The sequence below is a fragment of the Balaenoptera borealis genome (assembly GCF_965194805.1).
Source record: "Balaenoptera borealis genome assembly, chromosome: 2".
NCBI lineage: Eukaryota > Metazoa > Chordata > Mammalia > Artiodactyla > Balaenopteridae > Balaenoptera > Balaenoptera borealis.
In genome coordinates, this window is record NC_138867.1 from 124,627,968 (window position 1) to 124,651,461 (window position 23,494).

The 23,494-nt window shown below is 41.8% G+C and overlaps 1 protein-coding gene and 2 long non-coding RNA genes across 16 annotated transcripts in view; 1 reads left to right on the forward strand and 2 right to left on the reverse strand.

Annotated features, from left to right (window-relative positions):
- Window positions 1-679: 679 nt before the first annotated feature.
- LOC309624585 lies at window positions 680-23,156 on the reverse strand. Its single transcript, XR_014242035.1, has 3 exons — window positions 18,098-23,156; window positions 17,744-17,851; window positions 680-6,334 (listed from the first exon to the last, which is right to left on the reverse strand). It is a non-coding gene; the product is annotated as an uncharacterized lncRNA (long non-coding RNA).
- LOC309624591 lies at window positions 6,564-8,224 on the reverse strand. The gene is made up of 2 exons (XR_014242041.1): window positions 7,957-8,224; window positions 6,564-7,614 (listed from the first exon to the last, which is right to left on the reverse strand). It is a non-coding gene; the product is annotated as an uncharacterized lncRNA (long non-coding RNA).
- TCERG1 (transcription elongation regulator 1) overlaps window positions 17,966-23,494 on the forward strand; it is a 58,908-nt gene continuing 53,379 nt past the window's right edge. For all 14 annotated transcript variants that reach the window (XR_014241991.1, XM_082382645.1, XM_082382646.1 and 11 more), the window contains exon 1: window positions 17,966-18,079. Coding sequence is in view for 13 of the 14 variants with exons in the window: in XM_082382645.1 (XP_082238771.1) it covers window positions 18,021-18,079 (59 nt within the window). In the remaining variant the exon portion in view is untranslated. The remainder of the gene's footprint in view (window positions 18,080-23,494) is intronic.

The window sequence follows — 23,494 nt, forward strand, 5'->3', positions numbered from 1 at the left end:
CCACAACTACTGAGCCCTTGCGCCACATCTACTGAAGCCCGCACGCCTAGAGCCTGTGCTCTGCAACAAGGGAAGCAGCCACCTCAATGAGAAGCCGGCGCACCACAACGAAGAGTAGCCCCCACTCACCGCAAGCAGAGAAAAGCCCGCGTGCAGCAACGAAGACCCAACGCAGCCAAAATTAAATAAATAAATACAATAAAAAAAAAAAAACAAAAAAAGATTGGGGAGTAGGAATTTGCCCCCCAGGGACATTTTGCAATGTCTGAAAACATTTTTGGTCATCACAACTTAGGGGATGAGTACTACCTGTATCTAATAGGGAGAGGCCAGGGTTGTTGCTAAAATCCTAGAATGTTCTCACAACAAAGAATGATCTCATCCAAAATGTCCATAGTACCGAGGTTGAGAAACTCTGCCTCCCTTTTGATTCTAGTAACTGTTCTTTCAATCAAATGGAGCGTCTGTACCCACAGAGCACACACCCAGGCCTGGTAAGTCACAGGGCTCAGTAAATATTTGTAGGGCAGAGATCAAATGAAAACACCATCTTGGGGTTCTGTGGATGCTGATTCTACCGCTGATTACCTGGATTCAGGGTGCATTCTTGGTGAAGGAGCCCACAAAGGCAGGAGATGCCGAGGTTCCTGCCCTGGGTGGGGGATTGTTAAACAAAAAGGGAAGGGTTTCCCTGGTGGTGCAGTGGTTGAGAATCTGCCAGCCAACGCAGGGGACACGGGTTCGAGCCCTGGTCTGGGAAGATCCCAAATGCCGCAGAGCAACTGGGCCCGTGAGCCACAACTACTGAGCCTGTGTGTCTGGATCCTGTGATCCGCAACAAGAGAGGCTGCGACAGTGAGAGGCCCGTGCACCGCGATGAAGAGTGGCCCCCACTTGCCGCAACTAGAGAAAGCCCTCACACAGAGATGAAGACCCAACACAGCCAAAAAGAAAGAAAGAAAGAAAGAAAGAAAGAAAGAAAGAGGCTTTCATTAAAAAAAAAAAAGAAAAATCAACCAGCTTAAAAAAAAAAAAAAGGGAAGATGGAATAAGCAGAAACAGATCCAAGCAGAAGACACAACTAGAAACACACACACAACTTGCTCTTACAAATGCTCAAAACATAAACAGCAGCTGCCTAGCTGGTACCTGCCCCTCCCCAAGCACCATAAGGGAGAGCTGTAAATCCTTATGTCCCAAACAGCTGTCGGTGATGACAGGGGCGTCTTTTTTTCCACGCTAACTTGTCTGGCAGGGAGGTACAGGCTCCAGGCCATTGGGTTTCTTTTTGGCTTAGTCAGTACAACATCTGCTATCATCTCCTAAGGAGCATTGTCCCTGGAATCTTAAACAAACAAACAAAACAAAAAACCTGTAAATGACTCAGAGAGGAGAAGGCTTCAGGAATAAGGAGAAGAAAGAAATTTTAAGGCAAGACATTTCCCTGAAATTCCTGATAAACTCGACGCTGCTATTTGGCAAAGGGGAATATGTTTTCAAAAGTTTCTGGAGGAAACCCCAGAAATTAGATAACTTAGCATCTTTGCTGCCCTCTACTGATTATGATGAAGACTAGCAGGGGCTTCGAGATGGAGAGCGGTGTTTCAGTGGATTGCTTCATTCCTTCATTTAATTTTCAACACATATTTACCGTGTATAAGTATACTTTGCCTATACCCTGTGCAGGTGCTGTGCTAAGCATTAGTGCAACGGTAAAAAATACATGTCCCTGTTCTCCTGGGATGTACGTTCTAACAAACGAGACAGACTATGTGAAAGTCAACAAATAAGAAACATTTAAAGTTTGTTCAGAGGGCTCTGAAAGCACTTAATGGGCAATTTAAGATTCGGGGGCTGGGAGGTGACATGTGAGCTGAGACTGGAAGGTTGAGACAAACTCAGCTGAGCTGAGAGAAGAGCCCAGGGCTCTGCAGGCAGATTGAGAAGTGGGTCCCTGAACATGGCGTGGGAGCAGGGGCCAGTGCGGAGGGAACGCCAGAGGGGCGGGTAGGGGCTGGGTCATGCAGGGACCCTGCAGTCTGCGAAGGAACTTGGATTTTCTTCTGAATAAATCTTACCCAATAGAGGAAGCTGTTGAAAGGTCGCTATTTTTGTTTTTAAAAGATTATTCTGGGACTTCCCTGGTGGTCCAGCGGTTAAGACTCTGCACTCCCAGTGCAGGGGGCCCAGGTTCGATCCCTGGTCGGGGAACTAAGATCCCACATGCTGCGACTAAGCCCCTGCAACTACTGAGCCCGCGTACAGCATCGAAGACCCAGCACAGCCAAAAAAATAAAGAAATAAAATTTTAAAAAGATTATTCTTTCAGTAGGACATTTTCACTCTAGGATTTCCATAAAGATTTTTCCAGAAATATCAGAAAGTTTACAGGTGCGTACATGAAAGAAATAAGTAAACATCTAGAGGATCACTCTGTCTCCTGTGTGGATCATGGAAGGTAGGGCAGGGGACAAGCCTAGGAGGCAGAGCCAGGTGGGGGCTGTGTGGGAGGTAGGCTGGACCAGACTGGTGCCGTGGACATGGGCAGAAATGGATGGACAGAAGATGCCTTTGGGAGCTGCACCTTCAGGACCCACTGATGAGTCAGACGTGGCAGAGGATGACTGACAGCTGCCAAGGCTACGAGGGCATGCCGATCAGCCGTGACACGCGATTGAAGAAATGTGGCACCTGCAAGGCTCCGATCCGGGCTCTTTGCAGGCCCAGGGGCGAGGACCATTACTTGCAAGCCTTTGCTCTCTCCTTGTGCTCGGCCTGGGTGACTATACCTGACAGGTCTCAGGGAGGCAGCCCTCATAAAAATGGCTGTAAAGCCTTTTGCTAATACGCAGCCTCCCATAAATGTCAGGGGATGAGAATTACAGCCCCCCAGGCTCATCAAAGAGAGAGGGGGCTGCAGCTCGAGGAAGCCACAGCGACTGTAAGGGCACTGAGCTGTCTTTCCAAGCTGTATTTTAGTGTCAGGGAAGATGTGACCAGAGGAAGTGGAGTGCTAGCCGAGGCCAAAGTGGCCCAGAGCCTTTCTTGTAAGTTTAGTTATCAAATCTGTCTGCAGAGCTCCTCTTCACTCAGCCCAGGGCTTCTTCAAGGTGAAGTGGGGCACAGTCTTCACTTGTACCTATTCAGCCAGGAGGAGTGGGGATGTTAGGGAACCTGGCCTCGGGGCAGCCTCTCATTCTGGGAAGTAAACAACATACTGTTTCCCACCTTTTCCAACCCTTGACCCACCTGTCAGCTAATTAGTACCTAGCGCCTAGGAGTGTTCCCCTGCTCACCAGCTGTCTGGCGGTCCTTTGATGCACCGCATATGTCTCACAGCCCTGACCCCAAACTCCCTTTCTTTCTCCCCTTTTATTTCTCTCTTTCTTTAATATGCACTCAACATACAGCTAAAAATCACTGGGATCATATGATAAGCATGGCATTGTGTTGGGGTCCTGGAAACTGGGCTGGGGAGGGTGGGTAAAGAAATATGATATGAAGACCCTATTCAGAAGAAGTTATTCATCTAGCTGGCTGCCAGCTGGATGAGTAACTTCCGGGAGCACAGACGCACTGAAAAAGTAGAACAGTAACAAGTAATGGTGGCTAACATCTCTTCCAAGGGCAGACGGAAAGCCAGGTACCTGCCAGGGGCATTGTCTCAGGGGGTCCTCATGATAACCTTATGAGGTGAGTACTATTGCCATTCTTGCTTTCAGATGAGGAGGCTGAGCCTTGGGGAGGTGGTGACTTTTGCAGGGTGACAGCTAGTGAGTGATGGAACCCTTTCTTAACCCAAGTCTGCCTGATCCTGAAGCCTGTCTACTCTGTCTCTGGCCCATCAATTAGGTTAACAGGAGATTACTAATAGCATGGGGGATAATCTACATGCCGCTCCATTTCTGAGGCCATGCTGCTTTTTGTTTTTCCCTAACTTCTACATACTTGTGCACACAAACACACACACACATACACCCCTTGATCCATACCCCCATCCTGACCCTAATTTTTTGGACCCTAATGGCATTTTTGACATTGAATCAAAATTATACCAACACTGTTACATGTTCATTGAGAAAGCATTTTCAGGATCAAAGTCCAATAAATCATAAACCCCAATAAATAATCCTCCCCCCAAACACCAATACTTTTCTGGATCAGTTTTCTGTATTAGACAGTATTTTTTCAGTTTTTGCTATTAGTTTTCTTATTTACTAAAGTTTCTTTTTTAAAAAAATTACTTATTTATTTATTTATTTTTGGCTGCATCGGGTCTTCATTGCTGTGCACAGGTTTTCTCTAGTTGCTGCGAGCGGGGGCTACTCTTCGTTGTGGTGCGGGGGCTTCTCACTGTGGTGGCTTCTCTTGTTGCGGAGCATGGGCTCTAGGCACGCGGGCTTCAGTAGTTGTGGCTTGCGGGCTCTAGAGTGCAGGCTCAGTAGTTGTGGCACGCAGGCTCAGTAGTTGTGGCGCATGGGCTTAGTTGCTCCGCGGCATGTGGGATCTTCCCGGGCAAGGGATTGAACCCGTGTCCCCTGCGTTGGCAGGCGGATTTTTAACCACTGCTCTACCAGGGAAGTCCCTAAAGTTATTTCTGACAGAATTAGTTCTTCATTTAAATTTCAGAGTGAAGATTTGAGTCATCCAGCAGTTCTGTCTGCATCAAATTTTACCAATTGTTATACAGTTGTGTGAAGTTTCTTCAATGACTGTTATTTCTACCAGGCTCAACTTTCCTGGCTCAAATTTTGCAGATTTGCACTTTAAGATTTGATCTTCAGTCAATTTTTAGTCAATATCACATTTTACTACAATGCAATGATAGCTACTTTCAGTTTCAATTTGTATTGGTTATTTTTACCAGAAATATCCGTTATGAATTGGACACCAGACTAATAGTTTGTATTTATTACTTAGCTAACCTGTGAGAAAATTGAGAGCAGTTTATGCAACAGAGAGAGCCAGGTAAAACAGAGAGAAAGATTCAGACATGAGAGATAAAGACAGCAAGAGGAGGTCAAATAATAAGAAAAAATATTATACTTATAGAAATGGTAATAGCTAATGTTTATTGAGCACTTACTATGAGCCCTGTTCTAAACACTTTAAATAGGCTTACATTCATTTAACCCCCACAGAAACTCTGCGGAGATACAATTCTTATTATTATTTCCATTTTAAGATGGGGAAACTTTGGCACGAAGAGTGGAAATAAATTGTCCCAAATTACGCAGCAGGTAAAAGGCAGATCCAGGATTCAAACCCAGGCAACCTGTGACAGAGAAGCTGCAGCAGTCCTTGTATATTGCTTGCTTACTTCTTGGTATTGCAGCACTGAAACATTCCCTGGAACAAAATGGTGGGGTGAGTCAAAATGTGCTTCTTCCATCCCATGCTTTGCTGCTACCTGAAATGCCCACCACATTGTCTGTGCCTAATACAATCACATGCTTCCTACAGGGGAGCTGGCCTGACCTCAGGGAGGAGGGGCCACTGCCCGCAGGGCTGGGTCTCCTTACCCTCTGCTGGGCTTCCCAGCATCTGAGCTAATCCCTGTTGGAAATTTTATCATCTGTGCTGCAGTTTTTGCTTCTTAGTCTTCCTCAACTAGACCATAAGCTCCTTGAGGGCAGGAGCTGGGTCTCATTATACTGTTTCCATTTACAAGTGTAGAACTGTACAAGGTAGAAAGGCTAGGAATGAATGTGTCATTTCACTAATAGTGAATTCCACTAAAAGTGATTTGCTTTATTATTTACTTTTTAGTATGATTACTTTGGCCTAACAAGTTCTTCTGCATAAAGGGACCTGTGACCTTTCATGTTAGTTCTGGAAACTTCCTAATTCAAATCTCATGAAGTTTTGATGTTCTGATGCAAGTGACTCGGCTGTGGGTAAACTATTTAATTTCCACATTCCTCCATTTCTGTTTTGTTCTAAAAATCCTACAGTATCTGGTTAACAAGGAAATTTGAATATGATACAGAGAGTCCAAACCCAGCAAGTCTATTTAGAATTTATGTCTGTGACTATAACTATATACTTGATCTTGAAGGTTGGAGAAGTTATCCCTATGTAACCCAGGCTGCCCCAGTTAGAAATCTTAATGTGGCCTAAAATTCCCCACCTGTTCCACACTCAAATCCAATCACTCACCTAGTTTTGTTGATTCTACCTTTTAAATAGCTCCTGCTCTGGGGCAGTGTGGGAACCAGCAATCTGTCAGGTGAGGTGCCCCGGAGGAGGTAGAGCACACGTGCATCTCGCGAGGTCAGGCATGAAAGAAGGCTGGCGGAAAACAGCGCCGGCGAAGGGAGACTGTTGGCATGGCCTTTGAGATAAGGGGTGAAGTAACAGATTAGGTATGAAAGCTAGTCATTTTCCTTCAACATGTGTCACTTTGCTGCCTTCCCTTCTCTTAAATTGTCTTCACTTAGCCATTAGCTTCAGCAACGCAGATCTTCGGGGGCTGAGGCTTGTATAACTGACCATTTTGTGTTTCAACAATCATCATAATCTCATTGAGATTTAAGAACCCTCGGGAGTTCCCTGGTGGTCTAGTGGTTAGGATTCGGCACTTTCACCGCGGTGGCCAGGGTTCAATCCCTGGTCCGGGAACTGAGATCCCTCAAGACGCACGGGTGCGGCAAAAAAAAAAAAAAAAAGAAATAGGAAAAAACAACAAAAAAAACCCCTCGCTTTGCTTCCACCTGAGTGGAAGAAAGAGAATAGAGGTATGTTCCAAATGGAATATGCCAATATTTCAAGCAAGGGCTACCCACAAAAAAGTTTGCAGAAAAATGGACAAATAGCTAAAAGTTTCTAAAGTCTTCTTTTTTGATATTACACCTGCAACCTCCTTGTTTAATTACAGGTGATTCCATCCTGTTTTACAAAATATATTTCTGAAAAGTTATATACATATATATATATATATATACACACACACACACACACACACTTACATGTAATAAGGACGAATCTATAAGAGATTACAAATTCACAGTTACACTTAACTGTTTGTTTAGAGCTTATCTTTGATGATGTATTTGCAACATTTCATATCTCTGGTCTTTGACCAACTCAAATCAAATAACTTCTAATTGGAAAAAAAAAAAAAAGCTCCTGAACCTGTCCCCTCTTCTCCAGTCTTGCTGTCATTGTCTTAGCTCAAAGTCTCATTACGGTCAATCACAACAATTTCTACTGTCGCAAACTTGCTCTATTCTAACTCATCATACTGACTGTAGTCAGCAAATCTGATCCTGTCACTTCCCTACTTGAAACCCCTGAATAAAAACGTATTACCTATGGAATAAATATAACCTCACCCACCTTTCTAGTTCATCTCCTGCCACTCCCCTGTACATCAGTGCTTTAGTTCCTAAAATTGCTCCCAAAATGCTATCCTTTAATGCATCCTTTCCTGGTCCTTGTTTGCTTCCTCAGTTTCCATCTTCACAGTGGACTTTCCCTCCAATCAGAGCCCCTGCTTCTGTGTTTCTGCCTGAATTCCCAGCAGTATGGCATAAAGATTCAGGGCAAATGCAATAGTGTGGAATTGCCTGACTACACCACTTAAACTGTATGAGTTTGGGCAACTCAATGAACCTTTCTTTTTTTAAAAAATTTTATTTATCTATCTATCTACTTATTTTTGGCTGCATTGGGTCTTCGTTGCTGTGTGCGAGCTTTCTCTAGTTGTGGAGAGCAGGGGCTACTCTTCGTTGCGGTGCACGGGCTTCTCATTGCCGTGGCTTCTTTTGTTGCGGAGCGCGGGCTCTAGGCTTGCAGGCTTCAGTAGTTGTGGCGCGCAGGCTCAGTAGTTGTGGTGCACGGGCTTAGTTGCTCCGCGGCATGTGGGATCTTCCCGGACCAGGGCTCGAACCCATGTCCCCTGCATTGGCAGGCAGATTCTTAACCACTGCCTCACCAGGGAAGCCCTCAATGAACCTTTCTAATTCTCAGTTACCTCATCCATGAAGTGGGGATAAATTGTTGCCGCATATGATTGTCATGAGGACTTAACTGGGAAGTTCCATGTAAAATGCTTGCACGTGGTAATCACTTAGTCAACACTAGTCATTTGCCATGGCTATGATTTGGTTTATCTACTTCCTCTTCTAGGCTGTGTACTCCATGGACAGCGACCCGTTTCTTTAGCAACTGTGATAGTTCCTGGCACACAGTAAGTGTTCATCAAATGTTTGCCAAATGGACAAATGAATTATCTTCTGAATTCAAAATTAGAACACTTGGTCTGATACGTTTTTGTAATGGAGAGGAGTTCATGTAACTTCTAAGATGGAGTTATTGCTACAGCAATAACAAATTATTACTTTACTTTGTCCTGAGACTGGTGTGGTGCTTAATGATACACTACAGATGTTGAGTTTTGTAAATTTTAAGAGACAGAGCTTTCAAATTGAACTGAGGAAGCACAATGTTGTCAAGACTTGGGTTCTAGTCCTGTTTTTGCCACTAACTGGATATGTGACTGTAAGAAAGTTAATAATCAAACTCTCAGGGTCTCTGCTTCCTCATCAAATTTGTGCAAAGAATGTTGGACTAGATGATCTCAAAGATTCTTTTTAGCTTTCCAATTAACTGCTTTTGCAACTTCGCAAGGTGGCAATTTGGGGAAATTGTGTATGACAGTATTTAAAACAATTGCATTATAATAGAGTCTTAAATATTACTTTTATGAAAAAAAAATAAAGACTAAGAATGTTCTTTAGCCAACTTGAACACTTTCCCTTGGGTCCCAGGATTGCTTTAGGGACACACTGTCTAAGACAGTACACCCATTCATTTTACTATGTGTAGGGAAAGTACTTGTTGTTTTAGCTAGCTAATTAAAGTCTTTTAAAAATAATGTTATCTTTTAGAGCTGTCCTTTCACAGCTTTCAATCATAACACCTCTTAAAATAAACAAAATCCTTAACTTCCTAATTAAAAAAATAACCATTATGTGAGGATTCCTGAGATGATGTTGTTTTAATTTTGAAAAACAGAAAAATTTTAATAGTATGATTTTAGAGCTGGAATGAACCCCAAAAGACATAATTGTTGTTGCTAGAAGAAGGAAAGCGAAATGCCTCACCAATTTAGTAAGATAAATAGCAGTTACTTTAAACAATGCGTTTGATTAACAGTTTATATTAATGAACCAAGAGATTAGAAATGTGTCATTGAGTATTTTGGAACAAATCCAGAGTTTCTTTGAGTTAAACCAGTAAAATGCATATATAATACAATGGGCTTAGGTATAGTCATTTATGTTAATAAACCAAGAGATTGCAAATGAGTGGTTGATTATTCTAGGACAAATCCAAATGAGGGTAATCCTAGGGAATGTGATTATCATTTAATAAGTGGAAGCCTAAATAATTATATGGTATTCTATTGGGAAAAAATTGTGGAAACAAAACATAGATGGTCATCGCAGAGTACTGTACTCTGTGGCTTGCAGATCCCAGGAGGTCCATGAAATTATCTTAAAGGACTGCAAATTCATGAGCTCACTAATTATTTATTGTTTGTTGACTGAATCAGCCAATGATGTTAATAATAAAAATGACTTCCTTTCTGTTTGCTTCCTATAGAGTGGAACAGAAAAAAACACACCTCTTTTTAAATTTCCTATTAGCTAGAGAAGTAAGCTTAGCTATATATACAAGGAAGAGGCTCTTGGGTGGGACGGGGAGTTCCCCAATGCAAGAGTAGGCAAAGACGCTCTAAGTGGAAAGTATATCTCTATTTGGAACAGTGAATTTTCAGACTATCATGACCCAATCCCATTAAAGATTCAAATCAAATAACTTACTGCCCTTGTTCTGGTCCAATCACATTGAGCTGCTTTCTGATAATTTTGCTTGCTCTGTAAATCTGCCCACAGAGAGGATAGGAACGTCTGGCTCACCTGACAGGTGTAATTCTCTGTAAATAAATTGGCATTCTGGTTTATTGAAATGGATCTTTGGTTCTAGTGTTTGTTTGTTTTTTTAAATAAATATATTTATTTATTTATTATTGGCTGTGTTGGGTCTTCATCGCTGCGTGCTGGCTTTCTCTAGTTGTGGCGAGCACGGGCTACTCTTCGTTGCGGTGTGCGGGCTTCTCATTGTGGTGGCTTCTCTTGTTGCGGAGCACGGGCTCTAGGCGCGCAGGCTTCAGTAGTTGTGGTACATGGGCTCAGTAGTTGTGGTTTGCGGGCTGTAGAGCGCAGGCTCAGTAGTTGTGGTGCACGGGCTTAGTTGCTTCGCAGCATGTGGGATCTTCCCGGATGAGGGATTGAACCCGTGTCCCCTGCATTGGCAGGTGGATTCTTAACCACTGTGCCACCAGGGAAGTCCCTGGTTCTAGTCTTATTTTGCCAAGAAAATCGATTTGGAGAACTGTAAAGCTAGGAGTACAATCCTTAACCACACGTATTTCCCAAGGTCAAGGGTACCTTGGGTGCTCTCTTGGCACTCAGGTAACTGAGCCTTTTCTAGGGACATTTCTGTGCACTGCTTGCCCTGATCATTGGATCAGCATCTTGTCCAACCCTCTCATTTTATAGATGGATAATAAGGCATATATCACAATATGGCTGTGGTTTCCACCCTCTGCAATTGGCATCATTGAGAGTTAGCTATCTGGAAGCTGAAAACGTATTTTAAAAACTTTTTATTTTGAAATAATTTTGGATTTACAGAAGAGTTGCAAAGTTAATACCAAAATCCTCTGCACCCAGCTTCCCTTGGTGTCAACATAACCATGGCACATTTATCAAAACTAAGAGGTACAGGGGACTTCCCTGGTGGCACAGTGGTTAAGAATCTGCCTGCCAATGCAGGGGACGCAGGTTTGAGCCCTGGTCCACAAAGATCCCACAAGCTGCGGAGCAGCTAAGCCCATGCGCCACAACTACTGAGCCTGCACTCTAGAGCCCGCGAGCCACAACTACTGAGCCCACGTGCCACAACTACTGAGCCCGCACACCACAACTACTGAAGCCCATGCACCTAGAGCCTGTGCTCCGCAACAAGAGAAGCCACCGCAATGAGAAGCCTGCGCACCGCAATGAAGAGTAGCCCCTGCTCGCAGCAACTAGAGAAAGCCCACACGCAGCAATGAAGACCCAGCACAGGCAAAAATAAAACAAACAAACAAACCTAAGAGGTACAATACTAACTAAACTACACACTGTATTCAGATTTCCATGGCTTTTCCCGCTAGTGTCCTTTTTCGGTTCCAGGATGCAGGCCAAGATCCCACATCGCAGTTAGTTGTCATGTTTCCTTTGTTGCCTTAAACAGTTTCTCTGTCTTTACCTGTGTTTCATGACTTAGCCACTTTTGAAGAGTAGTGATCAGGTGTTTTGTAAAATGTTCTTCAATTTGAGCTTGTTTAATGTTTCCTCGAGTTTAGATGGAGGTTACAGATTTTGCGGAAGAATAGCACAGAGGTGAAGAGCCCTTCTCATCATGTCATATTAGGGGTGCATGCTGTCACTGAAGATGTTAATCTCCATCACTTGGTTAAGATGATGTCTGTTGGGTTTCTCCACTGCAAATGTAAGCTGTATCTGGTGGTCATTAAGTCTAACTTACACTCAAGGAGAGGGGACTTAACTCCATCTTCTGAAGGGAGGACTGTCAAAGAACTTGTGGACATATGTTAAAACCGCCACAGTGTTTTATAAATTTGGGGTGGAGATAGTTGGAGTAATGCAATATCCTGTTTCTCCTTAAAGTTTCACCCACTAATTTTAGCACTCATCAGTAGACCTTGCCTGCAGCAATGATTACCGTGGTGTTCTAATGGTAATTTTCTGTTTTCCTCATTCCTTTCATGTTTATTTAAAAACAAGGTTTTAAATGGATATCTATTTGTACCCCAGTGTGTTTTGTGACCTGGTGTCTTTTTATCTGGCTCCTCAATTTGGTCAACTTGGATAAGTCCTTCTCTTGAGGATATCTTTTCTTCTAGAAGACAGATTCACAAGTTTCTTATCCCCTTCCTTTTGTAGTCATCAGATTTTCTCTAAGTTTTGGCATTAAAAAAAAAAGCATACAGCATTGTTCGCTTTCCAACAAAAGGTCAAACATGAGTTAATTATATCTCAATTTTTAAGAAGTCAAACATGGGATTTTTGTTACCTTAATCTCACTTATGAAGATGTTTTTACTCTTTACGTGTGTTGGGGTACATCATATCATCTCCTTTACTTTCTCATCGACTGTCCAACTAAAAACTAACAATGTAAGCAGACACATTTTGCTGTGTATCAGTTTAAATACTTTTAGGCAGCTTCCTATAGTTGAATGTTTCAAGGGCTTAGAATATTTTCTCTATGAATGGACGATTTCAATATTAAAAAAGTAGAGAGGATAGTATCATAAACCCTCATCTCCCCATCATCTAGCTTCAACAGTTATCAAGGTATAGTCAACCTTGTTTCATCTATAACCTGCTGCCCTCCCCTCACATTCTCTCCCTGACCTTGCTGCTCCCCATTCTTGTTTATTTTGAAGCTAATCCCAGATATTAGTTTATCCGAAAGTCTTCAGTAGGTATTAGAATTTGTTTTTTTTGGTGTCAACTAGAAATGATAATCATTAACTAATTTGCGCATTGACTTATTTATTAACTGGCACTGAGCTATATTCAGGAGAACCTGATTAAAAAACATGAATGCATTCCTACTCTCTTGGAGTCTGTATTCAACTGCACATTGAAGTTACTATCTGAGCCACCTTAGTAAATTTCTTAGTTACCTAACTTCTCTTTGTCTCAGTCTCTTGATATGTAAAAGAGACAGTGATGTTACCTTACTTAGATGATTGTTGTGAAAAGAAAATGGATAATGTATGAAAATTCTAGCATCAAAAATGATTATTGATTGTAGCTAATTGAAACGGATTGAATAACTGAAAACCCGTGAGTCTGTAATAATACTTAAAGAAGTCAGAAAAAAGAATCTGTCCCCAGTTGAGATGACTATCAAACCATCATTTTATTTTGAAAGTTGATAAATAAAGGGAAAGAACTAAGCATTTATCCTCTTTTAGCATAGAAGCTGTATTTGGGGGCAATAGCCCCTGTTGTTGAAGGAAATCTCTAATTTACAGAAGAATTGTTAGCTAGTAAATGTAGAAAGTAACATGTAATTAGAAAATCATTATTTTGCTAGCCCTAAGGAAAGTATTGATTCAGGAAAAGATAAAATCATTAAACCATTAGGTTCATGGTGGATAGGTAGGGTGACCATTTGTTCAATTTTGCTGGAGATGGTCTTGGTTTATGACTGTTGTCCAAAAGGGATTATTAATAGTGCAGATAACATTCTGATTACAATGTAAGGATTGAGCTGTCATAACCTTAACCCAATGTCAGTGATTAAGGGTGGGTAATTTAGATATTCATGTGTCTCCTGGTATGATGTAACTGAAATACACAGTACTACTTATGAAGTCCTCTTGATAAAAATGTTCAATTTATATCTGATCAAGTCTTCAGATCTAACTTCCAACTTATAAAAAATACAAGGGTTAGAGGAGTCAATCAGACAGATCCAAAAGGTGGAACTGGCCTGGGATCTTCAGCAAGTCAGTGTCATGAAAAAACGGACTGTTCTAGGTTAAAAGGGTCTTAAGTGACATAGCAACCAGATGCATTACATGGTTCTGAATTGGATCCTGATTTGATCAGAACCAACCAGTTGAAAAGGCCATTTTAGGGACAGCTGGGGAAATTTGAATATGGATTTGGTATTACTGCTAATTTTGTTAGAAGTGAAAATGTTATTTTTGATATATAGAAAACTGGAATTTTTTAAAAGAGATAAATACTGATGTAGTGAGGGATGGAATGTCATGATGTTTATAATTTACGTTAAAATACTTCATAATTAAAAAGAATAAAGTGAGTTGACAGGAAAAGAAATAACGTAAAATATGTAAAACACATTATACACATAATGCTCAATGTTACAATAGGTAGTAACAAGTGCTTGGAATGTTACAAAGGCATCTTGTGTGCTATAGGAGAATATGATAGGGGAAATTACCTAGATGGGGGTGGCTAGCAGTCAGATTTTCTCTCTGAAGAATGCTTCCTGGAGGAAGTAATTGTGTAAGTTGAGACCTGAAAGGAAGTGTGGTAGGTGAGATGGCCCCCAGTGATACCACCTCCTGGTATTCAGCTCTTGTGCAATCCACTCCCCTTGATTGTGGGCTGGATGTATTGACTTGCTTTAATGAATAGAGTATGGGCAGAAGTGATGGAATTTCACTGCTAATATTAGGTTACAAAATGTCTGTGGCTTCCATCTTGGGTATTCTCTCTCTGTCTCTCTCTCTTCCTCTCTTTCTTAGATTGCTCATGCTGGGAGAAGCAAACTGCCATGTTGTCATCAGTCCCGTGAAGAGACCCATGTGGTATGTCCTCAGTCTAACCCACAAGGAAGTGACACATGCCAACAATCATGTGAGTGACCTCAGAAGCAGATTCTATCAATACAACCTTGGGTGAGTCTTACCCCTGAGCCTCAGTGTCCCCATATGTAAAATGGGGACAATATGCCTGCCCTGCAGGGGATTAAAAATAGTGTATGCAAAGTACCTACCATGGGCTTAAGATAAGTGTTCAAAAATGGTAGTTATTAAGAAAAAAAAAACTGACTCAGCATTGGAAACACTTCTCAAGAGTCACTTCTGAAGAGTGACTTCATAACAAAGACTTAGAGCCCTGATGGTATTAATCAGTTTTGAGCCAACACTGCCTCTTCAGTTCACTTTGATATACTAAATGTTAGGATCTATAACTCAGTTACTGCCAATTGGGCAAAGATGGTACTTGTTTTTTTGTTCTGTACAGCTATGCCCATCTGTAGTATCTGAAGAGTTATCAGGCTTTGACTACAGGAAGTCTATTTGGTTTCTTAAAAGAGTCACTGAATTTCTTTAATTCTTTTTTTACATTGATTTAATAAAATGGTTCACTGAAGACACAGCTCATATTTGCATTATGTTTTTAATAACTATTGAGTGCAAAATACCTGAATTTCAAGGACATGTTTATGTGAGTAAACTATAGTAGTGAAGCAATGAAATGATTTTATATCTATCTATCTCTATATCTGTATCTAATATGTATGATACGTCTACGTATGTATATATGTCTGCCCCACAAGGCATTCTTCCATCCATTCAAACTGACAGTTTGTTGTCCTCTTTTATTATATGCCAGTGACTATCTTTCTGTAAGGTATCCATTTTGAGGTGGGTTTTTTTTTTGTTTTTTGTTTTGTTTTGTTTTCCAGCAGTGGGGATTAGTCTGTCTTGAGCCATCTATATAAGTATTATTTTTGGAATAGTTTGCCAGGACTTGGAGATGCATGCTGATGTTGAAAAAGGGATCTAACCATTCACTCTCCTTCAAGCTCCAGTTTGTTCAAATGTTATGTATTTAGTGAAATTTTAGCCATACTTTCCTTTTTCCAGACGATCATGGTCAGAACTGTGTTCAGCCTTTATCACATTTTATCATACTTAGCTGATTTTGAATATTTAATTGGCATTCAGTATAGCATGGTACTTATTGAAATACTGTAATTCACATACAATAAAATTCACTCTTTAAAGTGTACAATTCAACAGGTTTTTTTTTTTTTTAATTAATTAATTAATTTTATTTTTGGCTGTGTTGGGTCTTTGTTTCTGTGCGAGGGCTTTCTCTATTTGCGGCGAGCAGGGGCCACTCTTCATCGCGGTGCGCGGGCCTCTCACTGTCGCGGCCTCTCTTGTTGCGGAGCACAGGCTCCAGACGCGCAGGCTCAGTAGTTGTGGCTCACGGGCCCAGTTGCTCCGTGGCATGTGGGATCTTCCCAGACCAGGGCTCGAACCCGTGTCCCCTGCATTGGCAGGCAGACTCTCAACCACTGCGCCACCAGGGAAGCCCTCAGCAGGTTTTAGTATATTCACCAAATTGTGCAATCATCACCACTATCTAATTTTAGAATATTTTTATCATCGAAAAAGAAATCCCATACCCATTAGCAGTCACTCCCCACCCCTATCCTGGAAATCTACTTTCCATCTCTATGGATTTGCCTATTCTGGATATTTCATTAAATGGAATCATATTGAGGCAGGAGGTAGATGGGCCCCCCCAGGGTTAGCAATTGGAGTTCATTCCCTGTGAACAGAAACTCCAAAATATCAACAGCAGGACAATTGAGAGAGGAGGCTGGGCCCTGCCCAGATAAAAGATAAGAGACCACATATTTCTCATTCTTGAAGTCAAGGAGACCTTCCCGACTAGAAAGCTCCTTGGAGGTCAAAAGGGGAATGATGTCAAGTCTACCCATAGGCCTCTTCGCTGGAATCCATCTTGACTGAGAGATGTGCGCACACACATGGGAGGATCCTGAGATATACCAAATACGGACTCTGAACCAGGCAAATCAAAATGATTGGCCAAAGAAAACCCGTAAGAAATACCCCACATAAATGATTGTAATCTACCACGAGGACACGACTCTATCAGCCAAGATTGAGGCAGGACATAGTTGGCCACACACCCTGCCCAGGGTAAGCAACTGGAGTTCGTTCCCTGTGGACAGAAACTTCAATTGCTTACCCTGCGGGGGGGCCCACCTATCTCCTGCCTCAATATGATATGTAGCCTTTGGTGTCTGGCTTCTTTCACCTAGCATAACGTTTTCAAGGTTCATTCATGTTGCAGCATGTATCAGTACTTAATTATTTTTTATGGCTGAATAATATCCCTTTGTATAAATATACCATATTTTTAAATCGATTCACCAGTTGTTTGGACATTTTGGCTATTGTGAATAATGCTGCTATGAATATTTTTGTACAAGTTTTTGTGTACATGTATGTTTTCAGTTTTTCTTGGATCACGGTGTTTAGCAATGGGCTTTGCTGACATACTGTCTCAGGTTTAAAGCCAGGCTCTGCCATTTATTAGCTGTGTAAACTTGGACAAGTTACTTAACTTCTCTCTGCCTCGGTCTCATCTATAAACTGTGGCTATTCATAGTACTCACCTCTTATAAGGCCTTTTTATGAGGCCTAAAACAGATAATACATGGAAAGTAATTAGGACAGTGCTTGGTATATATGCTTAAGTCTGAGTAAAATATATCTATTAGTTTAATATTTTGAGTTCCTTAATGGTAGAAATCATCTTCATCGTGACTTTGAAACTCCAGTGCCTAAAGTTTTTTTTTTTTTTTTTTTTAATAAAAAGATAAATGAATATTCAGAATTCCTTCTGGGTATCAGGGTATGCTAATTTCAGACAAGTGTATTTTGAAATTGAAGGACAGATGGTTTAAACTGTAAATTGCCGAGGCTTGCCTCCCACAACTTACTTAATACAGCAACTTACAACACTTCTTAGCCTGCAACTAATTATTTAATACAATTTGAGGTATTCTTGTAGTTAGTAATATATTATTTAATAACACGTGTATAATCCGGTGGTGCCTTAAGACTCCTGATTCTGAAAAGCGGGGAAACGGCTCATTTCCACAGCAACTCTGTGACTGGCTTACCGGCGACCCAGGTCGATTTTTGATTGGCTCACGCAATGGACATGGTCTCGGCCCGAGCCAATATGTCCAGTATGAGGCCAATATGGCTCCACAACTGACTTTTCTGGAAGCCGGCAGACACGTGGCTACCGCAGGCCGAGCAGTACGTGGGAGGACCCAGTTTCACTTACCGCGAGAGGGCGCCGGCAGTTCCCCGTTGCTGAAGTCTCGTTTCCCATAAAGCCTCCGAGCGACCAATCAACTGGCTGTCTCCAAACCGCTTTCAAAGTCGGCGGGCCCTTTCACCAATAATAAGGCAGATACCATCCTCAGCTCGAGGATTGATGGAAAATCTGACCAGTCATTTCACAGATCTCTGCTATCTCCGCCTCTCTCGCGCGAGATTGACGATCCGCCCGGCCAATAGGGGACGCTGAGGCGGCGGGTGGAAGAACGCGGCCCTCTGTAATGGCGGAGCGTGGCGGGGACGGGGGGGACGGTGAGCGATTCAACCCGGGGGAGCTCAGGTAAGGGCGCTGCTCTACCTTACATCTTGGCGCTCCGGCGTCTCAGGGGCTCGGCCCGCCGCGCGGAGGGCCGGGGTGGAGGGTGGGCCGAAGACGCGCGGCGACTGGGGGACAGGACCGCATGGGATTGGAGAAGGGGGAAGGGAAGGCGGCTTGAATGAGGGAGCCGGGCCGGGGCTGGGTCGCGGCCTCCTGCACGTTCTCGGGGCGCTTCCTGCGGTTTTCGCGGGGCCCCGGTGCCCTTGGCGGCCTGCGGCCCTTGGGCCGGACCCGGCGTTCCCGCTTTGGGGCCCCGCCTCAGGCGCGGGCTGCCTCAGCCTTGCTCCCGGCGCGACGCCGGCGCGGGCCCAGTTTTCCTCCCGGAGGCCTTCCACGCCGCAGGCAACTCCCCGGCTCGGCCTTCTCCACGCCTTTCGCCGCCCTTTGGGGTCCCCACGTCTGCCCTGTTCCTTCTTCCCCACAGTGCTTGCTTTTCATTAAGTTCGTGCGGCCTTCCTTTCTCTTATCCTTTGGTTTCTTACCCCGTATTTGTGAGTAGTAACAATAGCAGCAGCCGTTTGTTAGGTGCTTCCAGGGGCCAGAGGACCCTTTCTTTCGACTTGTCTCTTGTGATCCTCACACCCATCCTTTGGAGTAGGTGCTGTTCTTATTTTGCAGGCCCCAGTGCAAGAGCCATCTTCAGTTAAGTGATTTGCCCATCTTACAGGTGAGGAAACTGAGCCTCGTAGAGGTTGGGGAAGTAGAACCGGCTCGGTTTGGTGGAATCGTGGCTCCAGGAAGTGGCTTGAACCCAGGCAGCCAGGCTCGGTGCCGTCTTCCATTCCTCTCCCTTCTGTTTGTCTGCTCACGCCATCGCCCTAAGGATGGCAGTGACCTTTCTTGCCCTGGTTTTTCCCTGCCTCTGGAATTTGTAATTAAGTGTCTTGGAGAGAAAAATCTTTAGTCAGTGGTTTTTAAGGAAAACGAGGTACTGAGCTTTACGTGTATTTGATACTTTTTTTTTTTCTTTTTTAATGTTTCTGGGTGGGAAAATTGTCATGTCAGATGTTCAGCTCCCATTCTGAATTGTGCCAGTGTGAGTCTTTGAGAATGAAAAAGCGCAGAATAAGTTATGAGGACTCTGGTATTGTCTAGAGCACCAGATGAAATTGTATAAGGAAAACGGGTATTGTTACTCAGGTTTTCAGGGAAAAAGAAAAAGTCATGTCTTTTAGATTCTGAATGGTCACAAAAATTCTTACTTTGGCAGGAATAAAGTCTTATTTCAGGGATGTATCTCAAATCCTTTAAACCCCACGTGTACACTTCAGTAATGAGTGATCAAAGTGCATTGCCAGGGTCGTTCAGTGTTAGTGATGAAAGGTTCATTCCTGATTCTGATCTTAAGAGGTTACTAGTCTTACAGGTTTATTTGGGAACATTACTTTGCATTTTAGAGAGTATTTTTCTTCAGTTTTACAATGAGTAGCCTTTTAGACTTCGTTAGTAGTAGTCTAGACATTGTTGCAAAACTGATTTGAATAGGGCTTTAAATTAGGTGTGTTCTGTTGGAAATGTTTTATACCTTAGCCTGTTGGGTTGGAAGTTCCTTCCAGAGCATATTGTAGAGTTTTATTTTAACATTTGTCATGGTTTAAGAGAAATTAGTTGTTCTTGTGGCTTCTGATGGCAGAAATTGGGGCTTAATTTTTGTATTTGTATTCCGAATGCATGTCATGGTGTGTCACTATCATAAGGCCTGAAGAATAAGGTGTTCAGTGTATATATATTGTAAATAAATGAATAGAGGAGATTTAGAGGTGGTCCGTTTAGTGGACCCACATTTATTAAGTGTGTGCAGTGTGAGAGTCACTGACCTAGGTGCTGGCAATAGAGTCTGGAACCAGACTAAAAACCTTTTTCCTCAGGGACCTTCCATGCTAATTAAGATTGATCTAAATTCCAAACTAACCACATCAAATGAGGAAATCAGCCTGCAAGTGTGAAGAGACTTACACAGGGTCACCGAGGTATTGGCAGGGTCTGGATTAGAACCTAGGTCTCCTCACTTAGTCTTCCTTTTAATTTGCCTGCCATATATCAGCATTTAAAAAATTTTTGCTCTTCCTGTTATATTAAAGTATTTGCAGACTTGTCTTCACCATTGGGAAGATTGCATATCTGAATTTAGTACTTCTAAGGAAATACATTTGTTTTTGTAAAAAAATTTTTTGTGTTTCTGTTCATGCAAGTAGGCTTCTGTTTTCCTCAAGATTGAAAGTGGTAGGAATGCAAATAACCTACAATAGACAGAATTTATTTGGAGTTCCAAATGCCTTTCTATTCCTTTATGGTTGAGGGCCATTAAGATTTAGAGTTATATTTGTATAGGTCCTTTACCCAGGGCCTTTATTTACTTATTAGTGCTTTATGACTTATGACAAGGTACTTGCAGTCTAAATTTCCTCAGCTGTATAATGGGAATAAGAATATGTTGGTGTTACCACTGACTAACTACCATAAACAAGTTCTTTTTCTGTGCCATAGTTTCCTCTGTAAAAATGGTGCCAAACTTATCTCATTGGGTTGTTGTTAGGATTGAAAGACTTAGTACAAATAATGTCCCTAAAACCGTACCAGGTATATAGGAAGTACCCAGGGTTCACTATCATTATTAAAACAATAATTGAACACTACCATCCTGGACACTGGGATGCATCACTATAATAAGGAGAAACTATGTACTAGTGGGTAGAGATAATGCAAAAGTAAACAAGTGAGATTTTTTTTCATAGCATTTATCATAATTGTAAACTCAAATTGGGTAATGAAATAGAGAGGGGCTGGGAGAGACTAGGGTGAGAAAGGAGTTTAAGGTGAACTTTGAGCTGAGACTGAAGAGTGAGTCAGTTATATAAAGATCTGGGGAAAAGCATGCCAGGCAGAGGGAACAACTGCAGAGGCTTCAGGGTAATCAAGTAGTTGATCAGAAAGACTAGAGTCTGTAGAGAGGTCAGCAAGGGCCAGGTTATATAGAGCCTGCTAATAATAATTATAGTAATAGTTAACACTACTAATATTAATACCATTTAACAGTAATTTTAGTGTTTTACTAAATTATTAGTATTTTACTAATACTATACTGATGTTACAGCAACAGCAATAGTAGCTAATACTTATGTGCTGGGTGCTGTTCCAAGTTCTTTATTAGCTCATTTAATCCTCAGTGCAGGTCTGGTGAGGTTGTAGTGATGAAGCAGTGTATATAAAGAGCTCAGCACATACCTGTGCTATACATACCTGACATCAGAAAATGGCAACTTGAGGCTGTCGATAGAGGAAATTATGTGAATTTTGCCGCCATTTTCATGGCAGACTTTGAAAGCCATCTAGTCAAATTGGCCACCAAGTGCTTTTCAGGTAGAGCACTATGCTAGATTTTGTGGGGGAATGAAAGTAATGATAGTTAAAATAGTTTACTGTGTACCAGGTACTATCCTAAATGTTTCATGGGGATTATCTCATTGAACAGAGAGAGGTTTTATTTCTATTCCCCCCCGCTCATTTACATCTGAGTATATTCAGGCTCAGAAAACATGTGAACAGCCTGACAACAAAAGGCAGAGCCCTGATTTGACTCTTCATGGTTTTAGAACCTAAAATGCTTAACTTCAAGTTATAACTAGGAAGTGTGAAATTCTAAAGAGAAATAGTGTAGATTTTTTGAAAAGGAAGAAGCAGATTCAGGAAATCTAAGATTAAGACACATTATTAACTGAAGGCTGAAATGGAATATCTTTCCTTGGTGGTTAAGTTTTTTCCTGCCCCAAAGGTTAAGACATTGCTTCAATAACAGTGACCATCTGTCTTTTGGGAGTGCATATAATTTGAAAAAGACTGATTATTCTTTTTGCAATCACTTTTAAACTCATACTTTCTAACATTGAGTGTAGGATCATTTGCAGATTTGGTGAAATATATTTGGTATGGTAGTTCTGGATGTGTTTACAATCCTGGTGCTCTCCTAGAAGGCAAATTGGTTCTTTATTAGGATTTTTTGTGTCAGAATTGAATTACGATGTGGAAAATTTAGAGGGGTAGTCTTAAGTACAGGATTGAAAAATGTAGGAAAGTTGGAAGAGCCTGGTGAGGAGAGAGTATAAGAATGATTACCATCAAATGTACATGAGGAATATAATTGTTAATCATCTCTTGAGCACTGAAATGTAAATTTCATGTATGATGGAGAGATTATCGTAGCTACTTGGAAGACTGTGATAGATGCTCAGTAAATTGACTGGCAAATTATAGTAAAGATTTTATTAAGATTCTATATACTCTATTTGTAAGATACAGTATTACCTAGGTGTTCAATGGTACATTCAGCAAATACTTATTGAGCCTTACTATGGGCAGGCATAACTATGTGCTGGAGATATAAAGGTGAACAGGACAGACAATTCTTGCTCAAAAGGGGCTTAGATAGAAAGCATGGTATAGCGTTTAAGAGCCATTCACCTGTGTTTGAATTCTGGCTTTACCACTGAACCAGCTGTATGGCCTTGGGCAAGTTATTTTACTTTTGTGCGCCTTAATCTGTAAAATGAGGTTGATAAAATCGATCTCAGGGTTGCTATGATGATTAAATAACTTAAAAAGAGCTTATGGTTACTGCCTGGCACATACTAAGCACTTGTTAGAGTTAATAATTTTTTTTAAAAAGCACTTAGGAGATAGATAATGCCATCTTATGTGATATTGCTTATCTGCTTGAATGCCATGGAGAAAATACAGTAGGGTGTTTAGCTAGAGATTGAAGGGTGGGGTGGGGTGCAGTGTACAGAAGGGCTTTCCCTTTAGTTAGAGAATACTAATGATCTCTTAAGCTGCTACCCTCCCCTGCTATAAAAACCTTGTATTTGGAAGTAATTTCAAACTTCCAAAAAGTTGCAAAAACAAAAATAGTACGCTTAGTGTTAATATTTTACCTGTTCTGCTTTATTGTTTGGTCACATACATGCTCTCTCTTTCTCTGAGCCATTTGGGGGTAAGACACACACACACACACACACACACACCATTTGAGGGTAAGACACACACACACCATTTGAGGGTAAGACACACACACACACACACACACACACACACACACACAGACACACACACACACACACACACACCATGGCCCTTTACCCCTAAATGCTTGAGTGTTTATTTTCTAAGGATAGAGATCTTCTCTTAAAATACTTTAATCTGTTGTCCATATTCCAGTGTTGTCTATTAATCCAGTATGTCCTTTATAGCATTTCTTCCCTCTAGTTTAGGATCCTGTCTAGAGTTGGTATTGTGTTGTCATGTCTCTTTGGCCTCTTTAATCTAGAACATTTCCACAGCCTTCCTTTGTCTTTTTTGTATAACATCAATATTTCTGAAGAA